Source organism: Salmo salar, chromosome ssa02 (genome assembly GCF_905237065.1).
Source record: "Salmo salar chromosome ssa02, Ssal_v3.1, whole genome shotgun sequence".
NCBI classification, from domain to species: Eukaryota; Metazoa; Chordata; class Actinopteri; order Salmoniformes; family Salmonidae; genus Salmo; species Salmo salar.
Window position 1 is genome coordinate 66,473,482 of NC_059443.1, and position 18,043 is coordinate 66,491,524.

The window sequence follows — 18,043 nt, forward strand, 5'->3', positions numbered from 1 at the left end:
TTCTTTCTTCCTTCCTTCCTTCCTTCCTACCCTCTCTCTCTCTCTCTCTCTCTCGCTCTCTCTCTCTCCCTCCCCCTCTTTCTCATCCTCTGTCCTCATCCCTCTCTCCCTAGGTACTGGGCCCCTCTACGTAACTTGGTGGTATCATTACTCAACTCTATGAAGTCCATCATCAGTTTGCTCTTCCTCCTCTTCCTCTTCATTGTCGTCTTTGCCCTTTTGGGCATGCAGCTCTTCGGTGGACAGTCAGTACACACACACATACACACACACAGGTTCACACGCACGCACGCACGCCGACACACACACACACACACACACACACACACACACACACACACACACACACACACACACACACACACACACACACACACACACACACACACACATATACACACACACACACACATACACGCAGGAATCCAAGGGCTGTTACGTACACACCCACACACACACATTCATAGACAATGGGAGGCAGGTAGACATTGGGCCAGTAACCCAAAGGTTGCTGGTTCGAATCCCCAGGCGGACTAGGTGAAAAATATGTTGATGTTCCCTTGAGCAAGGCACTTAACCCTCATTTGCTCCTGTAAGTCGCTCTGGATAAGAACATCTGTTAAATGACTGAAATGTAAAATGTAATACACACACGCATAAACTGATGATGGACTTCATGGCGTGGAGAGAGAGACTTGAGGAACTGTCAACTCACAATGGACTTCCTTCTGTGTGGATCTGTCCGGACGTATCCATGATATATCATAATGTCTCGCACTTCTCTCTCGCTCGCTCCTCTCTCTCCCTCTCTCTTTCTCTTTCTCCCGCTCTCTTTCTCCCTTCCAGATTCAACTTTGAAGGTGGCACGCCGGCCACCAACTTTGACACCTTTCCTGCAGCTATAATGACAGTATTTCAGGTCAGACATTGGACCATTCTTTGGTGATACAGGGCGTTTTCACATATGAAATTTGGTTACCTGGTTCAGTTTGCTGGAGCGTTTGTGAGAAATCTACATAATATGTTTTGCTTTCCCAAGACCTGAAAAGAACCGTTTTGAGGGCGCGATTAGAAACATGCATATTTTACATGACGTCAGCGAGCTAGTCTGTTTACAACAGGCAAAAAAATGCCACGCGACTCGCGCTGCCGCATTACAATACCTGGTAGGTCCACTGGTCCTGCATCTTAGACCCTCTTCTCTCGCAGGGCCAGGATTCGCTACAGCCAGGTATTACACATGCCTACTAGAGTGAATCGGGGTACCAAACGCCCCAGGATTGGGATCACACAGGGGGATGTGAAAGGGCCCAGGTTCTGTCTCATACCAAACACCTGCTCTCTGTGCTTTTGACACGGTAGTACAGCACTCTGGTCATTGTGTTCACATCCTGTTTCTAGATTTGATTGGCTGTTCCAGTCTCTGACTCGTAGGACTTGTTTCTTATGGTATTTAGTTCTACTATTGGGTTTCTCTGAATAGCTTGACTCACGTTGTGTGAACATTGTGTGAACACGCTTTGTGCGTTGATCACGTGTGTAGTAACATCTTGTATTTTTCTCCCGTGAGTGTGCGCACATGCAAATGGCTCAACACTAGTGTTTTACTGTGCCGTTTGTCATATGGAAACTGCACAGGTATGACGTGTGTCATGTAGGATGATCTGTGTGTGTGTGTACAGATCCTGACGGGTGAAGACTGGAACATGGTGATGTATGATGGGATCAAGTCTCAGGGAGGAGTAAACGGTGGAATGGCCTACTCCGTCTTCTTCATAGTGCTCACACTCTTCGGCAACTGTATCCTGATGGCCATGGCTCTATGCTGACTCACACACACACACACACACACACACAGGTCTACGCTGATACACACATAAACACACACATACACACAGAGACACACAGAAATGCATACACACGCACCACACACACACACACACACACATATAAATGCATACACAAACACACACATAGTACAACTGACGTCTCTCTATGGTGTGTGTGTGTGTAATGCGACACGTAAAAACACACGTACAGACATTCTAGAGGAACACAGAGGAAACAGATACTCATCAGAATGTCATGGCTTGTGTCACAATGTTTCTGAGTTGGTCCTTTCGGTTCCTTAACCCCCTGCTCTCAGACACCCTACTGAATGTGTTCTTAGCTATCGCCGTGGACAATCTGGCCAATGCTCAGGAGTTGACCAAGGTACTGGACCACATTATACCTTACTGCACATAACCTGGCTATAACTGTACATAACCTGGCTATGACTGTATGGGTGAAGTTATCCTTATACTCTATGCTGATCTTGGGTCAGTTTTTGCGTTTCCCCCAATAACGTTAAGGTTAGGATTTGGGGATGGCAAGCTGATCCTAGAGCTGTCCTTACTGTACCTCACCTGGCGATTATGGTACTAGGGTTGCACAATTCCGGTAACTTTCTCCAAATTCCCAGGGTTTTCCAGGATTCCTGGATTTCCTGCTTATGCCCCCCTAATTACAGGAATTTCCGACAAGGGTTTCTGGAAAACAATGGAATTTGGGGAATTATACTGTACTGTATTACTCTTCTACTGAGCCTGTCTACTACTGACTGGACCAGGCTATAGACCTTATTCAGACAGCAGCCATTGTTAATTGACTAACGTTCTACACCCCACTAGCTGTCAATGGTTAGAACATACAGACTGAATAAGGTCTATTTCATATGGCTAATGCTCTCTCTTTCTCTCTCTTTCTCTCTCTTGCTCTTTCTTTCTTTTCTTTCTCGCTTTCTCTCTCTCACTTTCTTTATCTCTATTTATTTCTCTCCCTCTCTCTCCCTCTTCCTCTGTTTATTTCTCCTTCCCTCTCCCTCCCTCTCTCTCCCTCCCTCTCTCTCCCTCTCTCCCTCTGTTTATTTTTCCTTCCCTCTCCCTCCCTCTCTCTCCCTCCCTCTCTCTCCCTCTCTCCCTCTGTTTATTTCTCCTCCTCCCTCCTCCCTCCCTCCCTCCCTCCCTCCCTCCCTCCCTCCCTCTCTCTCTCCCTCCCTCTCTCCCTCTCTCTCTCTCTCTCTCTCTCTCTCTCTCTCTCTCTCTCTCTCTCTCTCTCTCTCTCCAGGATGAGGAGGAGCAAGAAGAGGCAGCTAATGCCAAGACAACCCTGCAGAAGGCCAAGGAGGTGGCTGAAGTTAGTCCTCTGTCTGCCGCTAACCTCTCCATCGCTGCGTGAGTAGAGTACACATCTATCTATCTATCTATCTATCTATCTATCTATCTATCTATCTATCTATCTATCTATCTATCTATCTATCTATCTATCTATCTATCTATCTATCTATCTATCTATCTATCTATCTATCTATCTATCTATCTATCTATCTATCTATCTATCTATCTATCTATCTATCTATCTATCTATCTATCTATCTATCTATCTATCTATCTATCTATCTATCTATCTATCTATCTATCTATCTATCTATCTATCTACAGTGCATTCGGAAAGTATTCAGATCCCTTTACTTTTTTCACATTTCTTACATTACAGCCTTGTTCTAAAAAGGATTTTAAAAAATTATCCTAATGTTGTGTGTAGATTGATTAGGATTATTATTTTTTTTAATCAATTTTACAACAAGACTGTAATGTAAGAAATGTGAAAAAGTAAGTATTCAGACCCTTTGCTATGAGACTCAAAATTGAGATCAGGTGCATCCTGTTTCCATTTATCATGCTTGATGTTTCTACAACTTGATTGGAGTCCACCTGTGGTAAATTAAATTGATTGGACATGATATGGAAAGGCACACACTTGTCTATATAAGGTCCCACCGTTGACAGTGCATGTCAGAGAAAAAAAAACAAGCCGTGAGGTCAAGGGAATTTTCCGTAGAGCTCCGAGTCAGGACTGTGCCGAAGCACAGATCTGGGGAAGGGTTCCAAACAATTTCTTCAGCATTGAAGGTCCCCAAGAACACAGTGGCCTCCATCATTCTTAAATGGAAGAAGTTTAGAACCACCAAGACTCTTCCTAGAGCTGGCCTCCTGGCCAAACTGAGCAATCAGGGGAGAAGGGCCTTGGTCAGGGAGGTGACCAAGAACCCAATGGCCACTCTGACAGAGCTCCAGAGTTCCTCTGTGGAGATGGGAGAACCTTCCAGAAGGACAACCATCTCTGCAGAACTCCACCAATCAGGCCATCATGGTAGAGTGGCCAGATGGAAGCTGCTCCTCAGTAAAAGACACGACAGACTGCTTGGAGTTTGCCAAAAGGCACCAAAAGGACTCTCAGACCATGAAAAACAAGATTCTCTGGTCTGATGAAACCAAGATTGAACTCTTTAGCCTTAATGCCAAGCACCACGTGTGGAGGAAACCTGGCACCATCCCCACGGTGACGCATGGGAGACTAGTCAGGATCGAGGGAAAGATGAACGGAGCAAATTACAGAGAGATCCTTGATGAAAACCTGCTCCAGGGGGCTCAGGACCTCAGACTGGGGCAAAGGTTCACCTTCCAAAAGGACAACGACCCTAAGCATACGCAGGAGTGGCTTCAGGACAAGTCTCTGAATGTCATTGAGTGGCCCAGTCAGAGCCCGGACTTGAACCCGATCGAACATCTCTGGAGAGACCTGAAAATAGCTGTGCAGATTGAGAGGATCTGCAGAGATTAATGGGAGAAACTCCCCAAATACAGGTGTGCCAAACTTGTTGTCATACCCAAGAAGACTCAAGGCTGTAATCGCTGCCAAAGGTGCTTCAACAAAGTACTGAGTAAAGGGTCTGAATACTGATGTAAATTTGATATTTACTTTTTTTATATATATATATATATATTTGCAAAAATGTATAAAAACCTGTTTTTGCTTTGTCATTATGGGGTATTGTTTCTAGATTGATGAGGGGAAAAAACAATGTAATACATTTTAGAATAAGTCTATCTATCTATCTATCTATCTATCTATCTATCTATCTATCTATCTATCTATCTATCTATCTATCTATCTATCTATCTATCTATCTATCTATCTATCTATCTATCTATCTATATTATATCTATATTACACACACACACACACACACACACACACACACACACACACACACACACACACACACACACAGTAGTCAGTCTAATGTACACTCCATTACTCTACTCAATCTGACCGACACACACTTCAAGACTCAATCTGACGCACACGCCATCTCCCACTCGACCTAAATCTCCGTAGCCACTGACCTAGGCTTCTTCAACTTTAATCACAGTTATCATCAAGAGAGGTACAAGGTTACATGCATTACAGTAATTATGAGAAGCAGGTTAAATACACTATACAAGTTATGAGATGGAAGCATGGTTAAATATACTAGTTTGAGCTTCGAGGAGTGGCAAGGTCCCATAAAAAAAAACGTCTGAAGCATCATCAAATTTGACAGTGAGTGCACTAAAACGTAATTCCACCCTAATTCCATTCAGAGTCAATGGAAACGAGCTAAGTGGCTACGCGGCAACGCAGCGGGCAAAGACAGACTACAGCCAGAAGAATGGCATCTTCTTATCATCAAAGACAGTGACAGGAAAAGGAAATAGTTTCTACTGAAATTCTGTGGCCCTTTGAAATGTTTGATGTGCCCTTTTGTGTGTGTGTGTGTTCCATTGTCTGCTGTTTCTGCAAGGAGAAGCAGATTTTACATAAGCCCCTCCAGCCCTTTATAAAAAGTCCTTACCCGGTACTCTGTGCCTGTCTTAGTGGTTTTTTACACGGAGAACAATAGGTTAAGTCATGTCTTAGAGGACGTAGGGGAGGGGAAGGAGGAGAGAGAGTGTGTGTACATTTCCCTGCTATATATTAACAATACTGTATTAAGATACTGTTTATCAAGACTTCATGTTACACAATATTACAGGCTGCATTTACACAGGCAGCCCAATTCTGATCTTTTGACCAATTGAGCTGCCTGTGTAAATGCAGCCATAGACATACATTTAAGGTGCCATACATGAGATACTAATGTCTTTGACTTTGTGGTGGTGATTTAAACAGAGGCACAAACACGTTACTCCAACAACTAACCCCTTCCAAGCACTCTTCTAAATGTTGTCACAGTACCAGTATCGCAATACTACGACACCTGATTTTCCATGGCAGGAAGGAAAACAGAAAGCAGACTAAATTCTTTGGTCCTGTAAAATATAGTGTGCTATAGCTTGGAATATAAACATGTGACTCTGAGTGATATCGTAAGGCTGTTTGTTTCCAACATGAGAAACTTACATTTGTTTTACCTCATTTCTACCAGCATGTTAAATGTGCAACCAGAGGGAAAAAAACTCTAGACCACCTTTACTCCACACACAGAGACGCATACAAAGCTCTCCCTCTCTCTCCATTTGGCAAATCTGACCATAATTCTATCCTCCTGATTCCTCTTACGAGCAAAAATTAAAGCAGGAAGCACCAGTGACTAGGTCAATAAAAAAATGGTCAGATGAAGCAGATGCTAAGCTACAGGACTTTTTTGCTAGCCCAGACTGGAATATTTTCCGTGATTCTTCCAATGGCATTGAGGAGTACACCACATCAGTCATTGGCTTCCTCAATAAGTGCATCGATGACGTCGTCCCCACAGTGACCGTACATACATACCCCAACCAGAAGCCATGGATTACAGGCAACATCCGCACTGAGCTAAAGGCTAGAGCTGCCGCTTTCAAGGAGCGGGACTCTAACCTGGAAGCTTAGAAGAAATCCCACTATGCCCTCTGACGAACCATCAAATAAGCAAAGCGTCAATACAGGACTAAGATCGAATCGTACTACACCGGCTCCGACACGCGACGAATGTGGCAGGACTTGAAAACCATTTCAGACTACAAAGGGAAGCACAGCCTAGAGCTGTCCAGTAACACAAGCCTACCAGACGAGCTAAACTACTTCTATGCTCGCTTCGAGGGAAATAACACTGAAACATGCATGAGAGCACCAGCTGTTCTGGACGACTGTGTGATCTCGCCCCCCGCAGCCAATGTGAGTAAGACCTTTAAACAGGTCAACATTCACAAGGCCGCAGGGCCAGATGGATTACCAGGATGTGTACTGCGAGCATGCGCTGACCAACTGGCAAGTGTCTTTACTGACATTTTCAACCTCTCCCTGTCCAAGTCTATAATACCAACATATTTTAAGCAGACCACCATAGTCCCTGTGCCCAAGAACACTAAGGTAACCTTCCTAAATGACTACCGACCTGTAGCACTCACGTCTGTAGCCATGAAGTGCTTTGAAAGGCTGGTCATGGCTCACATCAACACCATTATCCCAGAAACCCTAGACCCACTCCAGTTTACATACCGCCCTAACAGATCCAGAGATTATGCAATCTCTATTGCACTCCACACTGCCCTTTCCCACCTGAACAAAAGGAACACCTATGTGAGAATGCTATTCATTGACTACAGCTCAGCGTTCAACAGCATAGTGCCCTCAAAGCTCATCACTAAGCTAAGGACCCTGGGACTAAACACCTCCCTCTGCAACTGGATCCTGGACTTCCTGACGGGCCGCCCCCAGGTGGTAAGGGTAAGTAACAACACATTCGCCACACTGATCCTCAACACGGGGGCCCCTCAGGTGTGTGTGCTCAGTCCCCTCCTGTACTCCCTGTTCACTCATGACTGCACGGCCAGGCACGACTCGAACAACATCATTAAGTTTGCAGATGACACAACAGCGGTAGGCCTGATCACCGACAACGACGAGACAGCATTTTGGGAGGCGGTCAGAGACCTGGCCGTGTGGTGCCAGGACAACAACCTCTCCCTCAATGTGATCAAGACAAAGGAGATGATTGTGGACTACAAGAAAAGGAGGACTGAGCACGCCCCCATTCTCATCGACGGGGCACAACAAAACCTATTCCCCCTCAGGAGACCGAAAAGATTTGGCATGGGTCCTCAGATCCTCAAAATCCTCAAAAGGTTCTACAGCTGCACCATCGAGAGCATCCTGACTGGTTGCATCACTGCCTGGAATGGAAACTGCTCGGCTTCCAGACCGCAAGGCACTACAGAGGGTAGTGTGTACGGCCCAGTACGTCACTGGGGCCAAGCTTCCTGCCATCCAGGACCTATATACCAGGCGGTGTCAGAGGAAGGCCCTAAAAATTGTCAAAGACTCCAGCCACCCTAGTCATAGACCGTTCTCTCTGCTACCGCACGGCAAGCGGTACAGGAGCGCCAAGTCTAGGTCTAAGAGGCTTCTGAACAGCTTCCACCCCCAATCCATAAGACTCCTGAACATCTAATCAAATGGCTACCCAGACTATTTGCATTGCCCCCCCCCCCCCCTTTACGCTGCTGCTACTCTCTGTTATTATCTATGCATAGTCACTTTAATAACTCTACCTACATGTACATATGGAGCATCAGGTAGCCTAGTGGTTAGAGCGTTGGACTTGTTACCGAAAGGTTGCAAGATCGAATCCTCGAGCTGACAGGGTAAAAAAAATGAAAATAAAATAATAATATGTTATCCCACTGTTCCCAGGCCATCATTGAAAATAAGAATTTGTTCTTCACTGACTTGCCAATTAAATAAAGAAAAAAGAAAAAAATGACCTTGACTTACCGGTGCCGCCGCACACTGCTCTTTAACTACTTGTAACTTTTATTTCTTATTCGTATTTTTTAAACTGCATTGTTGGTTAGGGGCTTGTAAGTAAGCATTTCACTTTTGTATTTGCAGCATGTGACTAATAAAATTTGATTTGGATTGAAGTCCGCTTTATTTTTTTGTTTTCTTGTGTGACTGGTATCATGACAACCCGAGTCTAAAGGTTATTTAAACATGGGAAGGTTGTAGCAGCGCTGTTTTTATACACGCCACCTACGGGTAACTAACCCTACTCCAAACCTTCTTCCTACACGAACACACTAACTCACTCTTCTAAATGTTGTCTAAAGGTTGTCTGAAGGTTCTGTAAATGTTGTGAGAAGGTTTTCCACATCTTCTTACACTAACAGCCAGGACTCACTCTTGCGAACGTTGTATAAACGTTGTATATAGTAGAGGTGGAGGGGGGACAGGGTTTTTATCCGATTCACCTTACTAACCCTATTCCTAACACCCCTATTTCTCATTACACTAACAACACTCTGAGCACATTCACTCTTCTCAACGTTGTGGAAACGTTGTGGACAGAAAGAAAAAAGGAAATGTTGTGAGAAGGTTGTATATAAACGTTGTGTACGGTAGAAGTGGTGGGAGGAAGGTTGTGGTGGCGTTGTTTTTATGTTGGTTGTGTCGCTCCCTCCCTCCTTGTCTCCTCTTCAGAGTGACAGTAACAAAAACTGAGCGTATCGATGCCACAGAGAATGTGCTTGACTGGTATTTACTCGTTTATCTCATTTTACGCTTTTACTTTTTTATTTTTTACTTTTTATTTTATCCTTTCCTCATCCATCCTTTTCTGATGTTGTTTTTCCTTTATTTTTTTGTTTGTGTCGTTCTTTTGTTAGTGTAGTTTTTTCAGTCTGTCTTTCCGTGCTGTTTCATGATTAGGGTTGCAAAATTCGAAAGACTTCCGGGGGTAAAAAATTAAAAATAAAATATTTCGAGTTGGAATATTGCAGTTGGGGTTTTTGGAAAACCTGGGAACTTTGGGAACGTTTTTGGGTTTTGCCAATCCTAATTCCTGATCCTTGTTTTGGTGTTTGTTTGTTCACCTCTGGCTGGCTGTCATTTTGTTAGTAGGTGTGATAAGCTGGCTAGCTAGGGTTGTTGGGGTCAATTCCAGTTTCAATTCAGTAGATTCAAAAGGATGAATTGAAATGTCATATTTGAATTGAAAACTGACCATTCTTTTCTATGAGGATTTGTCAGTTCATTCACGTCTAGAATGATCTGAACTATCTGAATCGTTGGAGGTAAGTGGTGTTAGTGAGGTGCTCGAGGGGAAGTACAGGAGGGGTCATTTGGGAGGGGACTGGGGGTGGGGGTGCAGTTGAGGGGGGGCTGACGGCTGTAACACATTTCACCCCCTACCTTCTCAAAAGTCCATGGCTATGTCTTTGTCTCTGTCTTTGTCTCGCAATAATGGAATCGTTTGTATACATTGAAACAAACTGTTTGAGATTTTGTTGATATAATGTTGGTAAAAGAATGTGGTTTAAAACGTCAACTAACAAAAATGTTTATTCAACAAAATCTTGTAATACACAATTTATGTGTAAAAAATACCTGAATTTGAGGTATCTGTCGATGTGTTGGCACTTCCATCATAATCATCTTCATCATCATCGTAATCATCATCATCACATCCACCTCTGCAGTGTATTCCTATGTGGGCTACAGGGACTCTTCTCACTGGCTGTCTGTCTGCTGTTGGGTCTATGATATCATCGCTTAGGGGAGCTGGGAGAAAAAAAAAACATCTAGTTATCTCTTCTATCTCTTCTAGCAACATTCACAACTGATCCCCTTCTCTTCTTTTCTTTCTTATCCCTCTCTTCCTCTCCGTATCTTCTTCTTCTACACTTCCCTCTCTCTCTCTTTCTTTATTTCTTTCTTTCTTATTTTCTTTCTTTTTTCTCTCCCCTATCTCTCCCCACAGTAAGGAGCAGCAGAAGAATAATAAGGCTGGTGGTAAATCAGTGTGGGAACAGAGGACCAGTGAGATAAGGAGACAGAACCTGATGACCAGCAGAGAGGCCCTGTACAACGAGATGGACACGGAGGACTGGAAGGTCAGGGGAGAGGGGGAGGGAGAGGTGAGAGACATGAAGGACTGGAAGGTCAGGGGAGAGGGGGAGGGAGAGGTGAGAGACATGGAGGACTGGAAGGTCAGGGGAGAGGGGGAGGGAGAGGTGAGAGACATGGAGGACTGGAAGGTCAGGGGAGAGGGGGAGGGAGAGGTGAGAGACATGGAGGACTGGAAGGTCAGGGGAGAGGGGGAGGGAGAGGTGAGAGACATGGAGGACTGGAAGGTCAGGGGAGAGGGGGAGGGAGAGGTGAGAGACATGGAGGACTGGAAGGTCAGGGGAGAGGGGGAGGGAGAGGTGAGAGACATGGAGGACTGGAAGGTCAGGGGAGAGGGGGAGGGAGAGGTGAGAGACATGGAGGACTGGAAGGTCAGGGGAGAGGGGGAGGGAGAGGTGAGAGACATGGAGGACTGGAAGGTCAGGGGAGAGGGGGAGGGAGAGGTGAGAGACACGGAGGACTGGAAGGTCAGGGGAGAGGGGGAGGGAGAGGTGAGAGACACGGAGGACTGGAAGGTCAGGGAGAGGGGGGAGGGAGAGGTGAGAGACACGGAGGACTGGAAGGTCAGGGGAGAGGGGGAGGGAGAGGTGAGAGACACGGAGGACTGGAAGGTCAGGGGAGAGGGGGAGGGAGAGGTGAGAGACACGGAGGACTGGAAGGTCAGGGGAGAGGGGGAGGGAGAGGTGAGAGACACGGAGGACTGGAAGGTCAGGGGAGAGGGGGAGGGAGAGGTGAGAGACACGGAGGACTGGAAGGTCAGGGGAGAGGGGGAGGGAGAGGTGAGAGACACGGAGGACTGGAAGGTCAGGGGAGAGGGGGAGGGAGAGGTGAGAGACACGGAGGACTGGAAGGTCAGGGGAGCGGGGAGGGAGAGGTGAGAGACACTGGGACTGGAAGGTCAGGGGAGAGGGGGAGGGAGAGGTGAGAGACACGGAGGACTGGAAGGTCAGGGGAGAGGGGGAGGGAGAGGTGAGAGACACGGAGGACTGGAAGGTCAGGGGAGAGGGGGAGGGAGAGGTGAGAGACACTGGAGGACTGGAAGGTCAGGGGAGAGGGGGAGGGAGAGGTGAGAGACACGGAGGACTGGAAGGTCAGGGGAGAGGGGGAGGGAGAGGTGAGAGACACGGAGGACTGGAAGGTCAGGGGAGAGGGGGAGGGAGAGGTGAGAGACATGGAGGACTGGAAGGTCAGGGGAGAGGGGGAGGGAGAGGTGAGAGACATGGAGGACTGGAAGGTCAGGGGAGAGGGGGAGGGAGAGGTGAGAGACATGGAGGACTGGAAGGTCAGGGGAGAGGGGGAGGGAGAGGTGAGAGACATGGAGGACTGGAAGGTCAGGGGAGAGGGGGAGGGAGAGGTGAGAGACAATAAAACGGGGACACTTCAAAGTCCTTTATTACTGTCCAGTTATGCATGTAAGTACAGTGTAACTTCAACAGTAACTGTAATCGTACAGTGTAAATGTAGTGTAAAAAATAGTAACTATAATTGTAGTACGGTACTGAATGATTACACAGTAATAACGACACTGTAATGTAAAATGTTACCCATAGAGCCTCAGATAAACATATACTGTGTATATACAGTACCGGTCCAAAGTTTTAGAACAACTACTCATTCAAGGGTTTTTCTTTATTTTTACTATTTTCAACATTGTAGAATAATAATAGTAGTGAATAATAGTGAAGACATCAACACTATGAAATAACACATATGGAATCATGTAGTAACCAAAAAAGTGTTAAACAAATCAAAATATATTTAATATTTGAGATTCTTCAAATAGCCACCCTTTTCCTTGATGACAGCTTTGCACACTCTTGGCATTCTCTCAACCAGCTTCATGAGGCAGTCACCTGGAATGCATTTCAATTAACAGGTGTGCCTTCTTAAAAGTTAATTTGTGGAATTTCTTTCCTTCTTAATGCGTTTGAGCCAATCAGTTGTGTTGTGACAAGGTTGTGACAAGGTTTTCAGAAGATAGCCCTATTTGGTAAAAGACCAAGTCCATATTATGGCAAGAACAGCTCAAATAAGCGAAGAGAAACGACAATACGGAAAATGTCAAGAACTTTGAAAGTTTCTGCAAGTGCAGTTGCAAAAACCATCAAGCGCTATGATGAAACTGGCTCTCATGAGGAACGCCACAGGAAAGGAAGAGCCAGAGTTACCTCTGCTACAGAGGATAAGTTCATTAGAGAAAGGGAAAGAGGGATACCTAGTCAGTTGTACAACTGAATGCATTCAACTGAAATGTGTCTTCCGGATTTAACCCAACCCCTCTGAATCAGAGAGGTGCGGGGGGCTGCCATAATCCACATCCACGTCTTCGGCGCCCAGGGAACAGTGGGTTTACTGCCTTGCTCAGGGGCAGAACGACAGATTTAGAGTTACCTGTGCTGCAGAGGATAAGTTCATTCGAGTTACCAGCCTCAGAAATTGCAGCCCAAATAAATGCTTCACAGAGTTCAAGTAACAGACACATCTCAACATCAACTGTTCAGAGGAGAATGAGTGAACCAGCCCTTCATGGTCAAATTGCTGCAAAGAAACCACTACTAAAGGACACCAATAAGAAGAAGAGACCAGTTTTGGCCAAGAAACACGAGCAATGGACATTAGACATTAGACGGATGATCTCCGCATGTGTATTTCCCACCGTAAAGCATGGAGTAGGAGGTGTTATGGTGTGGGGGTGCTTTGCTGGTGACACTGTCTGTGATTTATTTAGAATTCAAGGCACACTTAACCAGCATGGCTACCACAGCATTCTGCAGCGATACGCCATCCCATCTGGTTTGGACTTAGTGGGACTATCATTTGTTTTTTGACAGTACAATGACCTAACACAGCTCCAGGCAGTGTAAGGGCTATTTTAATAGGAAGGAGAGTGATGGAGTGCTGCATCAGATGACCTGGCCTCCACAATCCCTCGACCTCAACCAAATTGAGGTGGTTTGGGATGAGTCGGACCGCAGAGTGAAGGAAAAGCAGCCAACAAGTGCTCAGCATATGTGGGAACTCCTTCAAGACTGTTGGAAAAGCATTCCAGATGAGAGAATGCCAAGAGTGCGCAAAGTTGTCATCAAGGCAAAGGGTGGCTATTTGAAGAATCTCAAATATAAAATATATTTTGATTTGTTTAAAACTTTTTGGGTTACTACATGATTCATAGTTTTGATGTCTTCACTATTATTCACTACTATTATTATTCTACAATGTGGAAAATAGTAAAAATAGAGAAAAACCCTTGAATGAGTAGTTGTTCTAAAACTTTTGACCGGTAGTGTATATACAGTCCAATCCTGGTATATATGATCCATGACTTATTGGTGCTGGGGATGTGTTTTTTCCCTGGTCAGGCCAAATATTTTGTCCAAAAAATATATGACATATATTTTATTTTGTATATATTTTATATGGCTTGGGACGGTGTGCTAAAGTGGAGAATGCATCAAAATGTATAGCGCTTTTTGCAATTACATCACAAAGTGCTTAGTAGCAATCTGTGCCTAAATATCCAGAGCAATCAATAATGTAATGTATCAGTACACGAATTGAGACTGATAAACTACAATGTAATGTACTCCAATGGAGTTGGCAATCATCAGGAGTCAAATGTGTATATATATAGTATTTCGGCAAACTTGAGATTTATGGTTCATAATGGCCGCCATATTAGTGCCTATGGTTTATAATTGACGCCATATTGGTGCCTCTGATTCAGAAGGGTTGGGTTAAATCCGGAAGACACATTTCAGTTGAATGCATTCAGTTGTACAACTGACTAGGTATCTCCCTTTCCCTTTATGGTTTATAATGGACACCATATTGGTGCCTATGGTTTATAATGGACACCATATTGGTGCCTATGGTTTATAATGGACACCATATTGGTGCCTATGGTTTATAATGGACACCATATTGGTGCCTATGGTTTATAATAGACACCATATTGGTGCCTATGGTTTATAATGGACACCATATTGGTGCCTATGGTTGCAAAGGGAGGATATATTACTGGAACTTTTGAAATTTGCCAGTAAACTACCAGAATTTCTGTCACTTTCAATGATTTGATGTCATTTATCACGAGACATCTAGCGGGCCTTTGGGGTCCTTCAGATGATCACAGGTGTCTGTAATTAACTCTGGCCTTCTGTGTGGCCTTACCACATGTAAAATATATCAAATAATCAAATAAGATGATTTGAAAATAAAAAATGGAATGACTAAATTGTAAAACATTGTCCTAAAAATAAAGAATCAACTTAGTGGATACCATTTGTGTTTAATATGAGCTTCAGCATAAAATATCCTTTCTATATTTCTTTACAGACTTTTATTTATTTTACTGTTTCAGTATTTCATTGTTGTAAATATTCTGCCGCAAAACTGGTGGCAGTTGTGAAAAAGTCAACAGTTGGAAGAGTTGCAGAGTTAATTGAAAATAATGCCGTTGTTGATTAAGTGCTTTTTCCATTAGCTAGGCTATTTTCTCTTGAACCATATGGTCTATCATTAGAAACTTATGGACAATATATGAATACATTTTTTATTAAGTTATTCAGGTCTGAATGACCAAAGTTACCATAGATTGCCATAGATTACCTGTTAATTACCAAAATTACAGACGATTCCGGTAACTTTGGTAAATTACTGGTAGCTATTGGTGCCAAAAATGTCTCACTAATTACATCCACAATTAGAACCTTTGGTGACAAAATGGCGGACTACTTGCTAAACTCTGTATATCTCTGGTTCTAAGGGTTGGGCCCAGGAAAGGAGACAGGATTTGAGTTAGAAAGAGAATAAACATAGGGTTTTCTTTATTTATGGAAGAATCTTCACTTGAGGTCCACGTGTTAGGATTCTAGCCTTGTTGTTTGCCTATATAAAGTAACTTATTCATCCAATTTCAGAAGATAACATCCTTAACCCCCTCCCTCCCCAGGTGTCGTACCCCCATCGTGCGGGGGACATGAAGACCCACCTGGACCGTCCGCTGGTGGTCAACCCCCAGGACAACCGCAACAACAACACCAACAAGACCCGGCCCGGAGAGCCTCCTCTAGACCCACAGGACACCCTGGGCCACCAGAGAGCTGAAGAATACATCAGACGCCAGGCCTGCTACCATCAGAGAAACAGGGGGGGTGAACCAAGGGGAGTTAGTGGCCCAGAGAGAGAGGCCCGTCTGGGGCACGGGGGGAGCAGATTGTCCCTGCAGACGCTGGAGGGTATTGAAGAAAGAAGGGAACATGGAAGGAGATGTAGGCATAAAGAAGGGAAGGAGGGGAGGAGTGTGTCACCGCATTATAGCGAGGGAGGAGTGGGAGATGAGAAGAGGAGGCACAGGAGGGTTAGGAGGGAGGGGGAGGAGGGAGGGAGAAGGCATAAGGGTAAGGGGACAGAAGGGGTAGTGGTAGGGGAGGGGGGTGAGGTAGAGGGGGAGGGGAGGAGGCCGAGGCGTCATCGGCATGGAGAGAGGAGCCGACAGCATCGAGTTAGAAAGTGAGTGACGGAGGATCCGTGTGTCTGTATCTGAATCTGTCAATATCAAACCTAATGTTTCCTTTGGGGATCAAAAGTATATACACCACCGTTCAAAAGTTTGGGGTCACTTACAAATGTCCTTGTTTTCCATGAAAACATACATGAAATGAGTTGCAAAATGAATAGGAAATATAGTTAAAACGTTGACAAGGTTATAAATAATGATTTTTAATTGAAATAATAATTGTGTCCTTCAAACTTTGCTTTCGTCAAAGAATCTTCCATTTGCAGCAATTACTGCCTTGCAGACCTTTGGCATTCTAGTTGTCAATTTGTTGAGGTAATCTTAAGAGATTACACCCCATGCTTCCTGAAGCACCTCCCACAAGTTGGATTGGCTTGATGGGCACTTCTTATGTACCATACGGTCAAGCTGCTCCCACAACAGCTCGATAGGGTTGAGATCCGGTGACTGTGCTGGCCACTCCATTATAGACAGAATACCAGCTGACTGCTTGTTCCCTAAATAGTTCTTGCATAGTTTAGAGCTGTGCTTTGGGTCATTGTCCTGTTGTAGGAGGAAATTGGCTAAAATTAAGCGCCGCCCACAGGGTATGACATGGCCATGTACAAATCTCCCACTTTACCACCACCAAAGCACCCCCAGACCATCACATTGCCTCCACCATGCTTGACAGATGGTGTCAAGCACTCCTCCATCTCACGAATGTTCTTCTTTGTGATCCGAACACCTCAAACTTAGATTTAGATTCATCTGTCCATAACACTTTTTTCCAATCTTCCTCTGTCCAGTGTCTGTGTTCTTTTGCCCATCTTAATCTTTTGTTTTGATTGGCCAGTCTGAGATATGGCTTTTTCTTTGCAACTCTGCCTAGATGTCCAGCATCCCGGAGTCATCTCTTCAATGTTAACATTGAGACTGGTGTTTTGTGGGTACTATTTAATGAAGCTGCCAGTTGAGGACTTGTGAGGCGTCTGTTTCTCAAACTAGACACACTAATTTACTTGTCCTCTTGCTCAGTTGTGCACCGGGGCCTCCCACTCCTCTTTCTATTCTGGTTAGAGCCAGTTTGCACTGTCCTGCGAAGGGAGAAGTACACAGCGTTGTACCAGATCTTCAGTTTCTTGGCAATTTCTTGCATGGATTAGCCTTCATTTCTCAGAACAAGAATAGACTGACGAGTTTCAGAATAAAGTTCTTTGTTTCTGGCCATTTTGAGCCTGTAATCGCACCCACAAATGCTGATGCTCCAGGTACTCAACTAGTCTAAAGAAGGCCAGTTTTATTGCTTATTTAATCAGCATAACAGTTTTCAGCTGTGTTAACATAATTGCAAAAGGTTTTTCTAAATGACCAATTAGCCTTTCAAAATGATAAACTTGGATTAGCTAACACAACGTGCCATTGGAACACAGGAGTGATGGTTGCTGATAATGGGCCTCTGTACGCCTATGTAGATATTCCATTAAAAATCTGCCGTTTCCAACATTAACAATGTCTACACTGTATTTCTGATCAATTTGATGATATTTTAATGGACAAAGAAAATAGCTTTTCTTTCAAAAACAAGGACATTTCTAAGTGACCCCAAACTTTTGAACGGTAGTGTAGATTGCTATTGATTTGTCTAAGCCAGAGTCCTGTACTGTATGTCATTACATGAGCAGCATAGTAACTGTGTTTTTTCAAGATGTCACTGTCCTGCGCCTGCCTCCCCCAACCTCTACCCCCTCTCACTCTTCCTCTCTTTCCCTCTTCCTCCCTCTCCTCCCACCCCCC

General features: G+C 44.6%; 1 protein-coding gene across 10 annotated transcripts in view; it reads left to right on the forward strand.

Annotated features, from left to right (window-relative positions):
- The window catches only part of LOC106594976 (voltage-dependent P/Q-type calcium channel subunit alpha-1A), a 269,165-nt gene that overhangs the window by 174,875 nt on the left and 76,247 nt on the right, over positions 1 to 18,043 (forward strand). For 7 of the 10 annotated variants that reach the window (XM_045708214.1, XM_045708234.1, XM_045708245.1 and 4 more), the window contains 8 exons: positions 114 to 245; positions 847 to 919; positions 1,683 to 1,800; positions 2,147 to 2,214; positions 3,109 to 3,215; positions 9,325 to 9,378; positions 10,604 to 10,760; positions 15,701 to 16,260. In XM_045708214.1, the coding sequence (XP_045564170.1) occupies positions 114 to 245; positions 847 to 919; positions 1,683 to 1,800; positions 2,147 to 2,214; positions 3,109 to 3,215; positions 9,325 to 9,378; positions 10,604 to 10,760; positions 15,701 to 16,260 (1,269 nt within the window). The remainder of the gene's footprint in view (positions 1 to 113; positions 246 to 846; positions 920 to 1,682; positions 1,801 to 2,146; positions 2,215 to 3,108; positions 3,216 to 9,324; positions 9,379 to 10,603; positions 10,761 to 15,700; positions 16,261 to 18,043) is intronic. The other 3 variants (XM_045708262.1, XM_045708266.1, XM_045708256.1) reach the window with 1 other exon arrangement.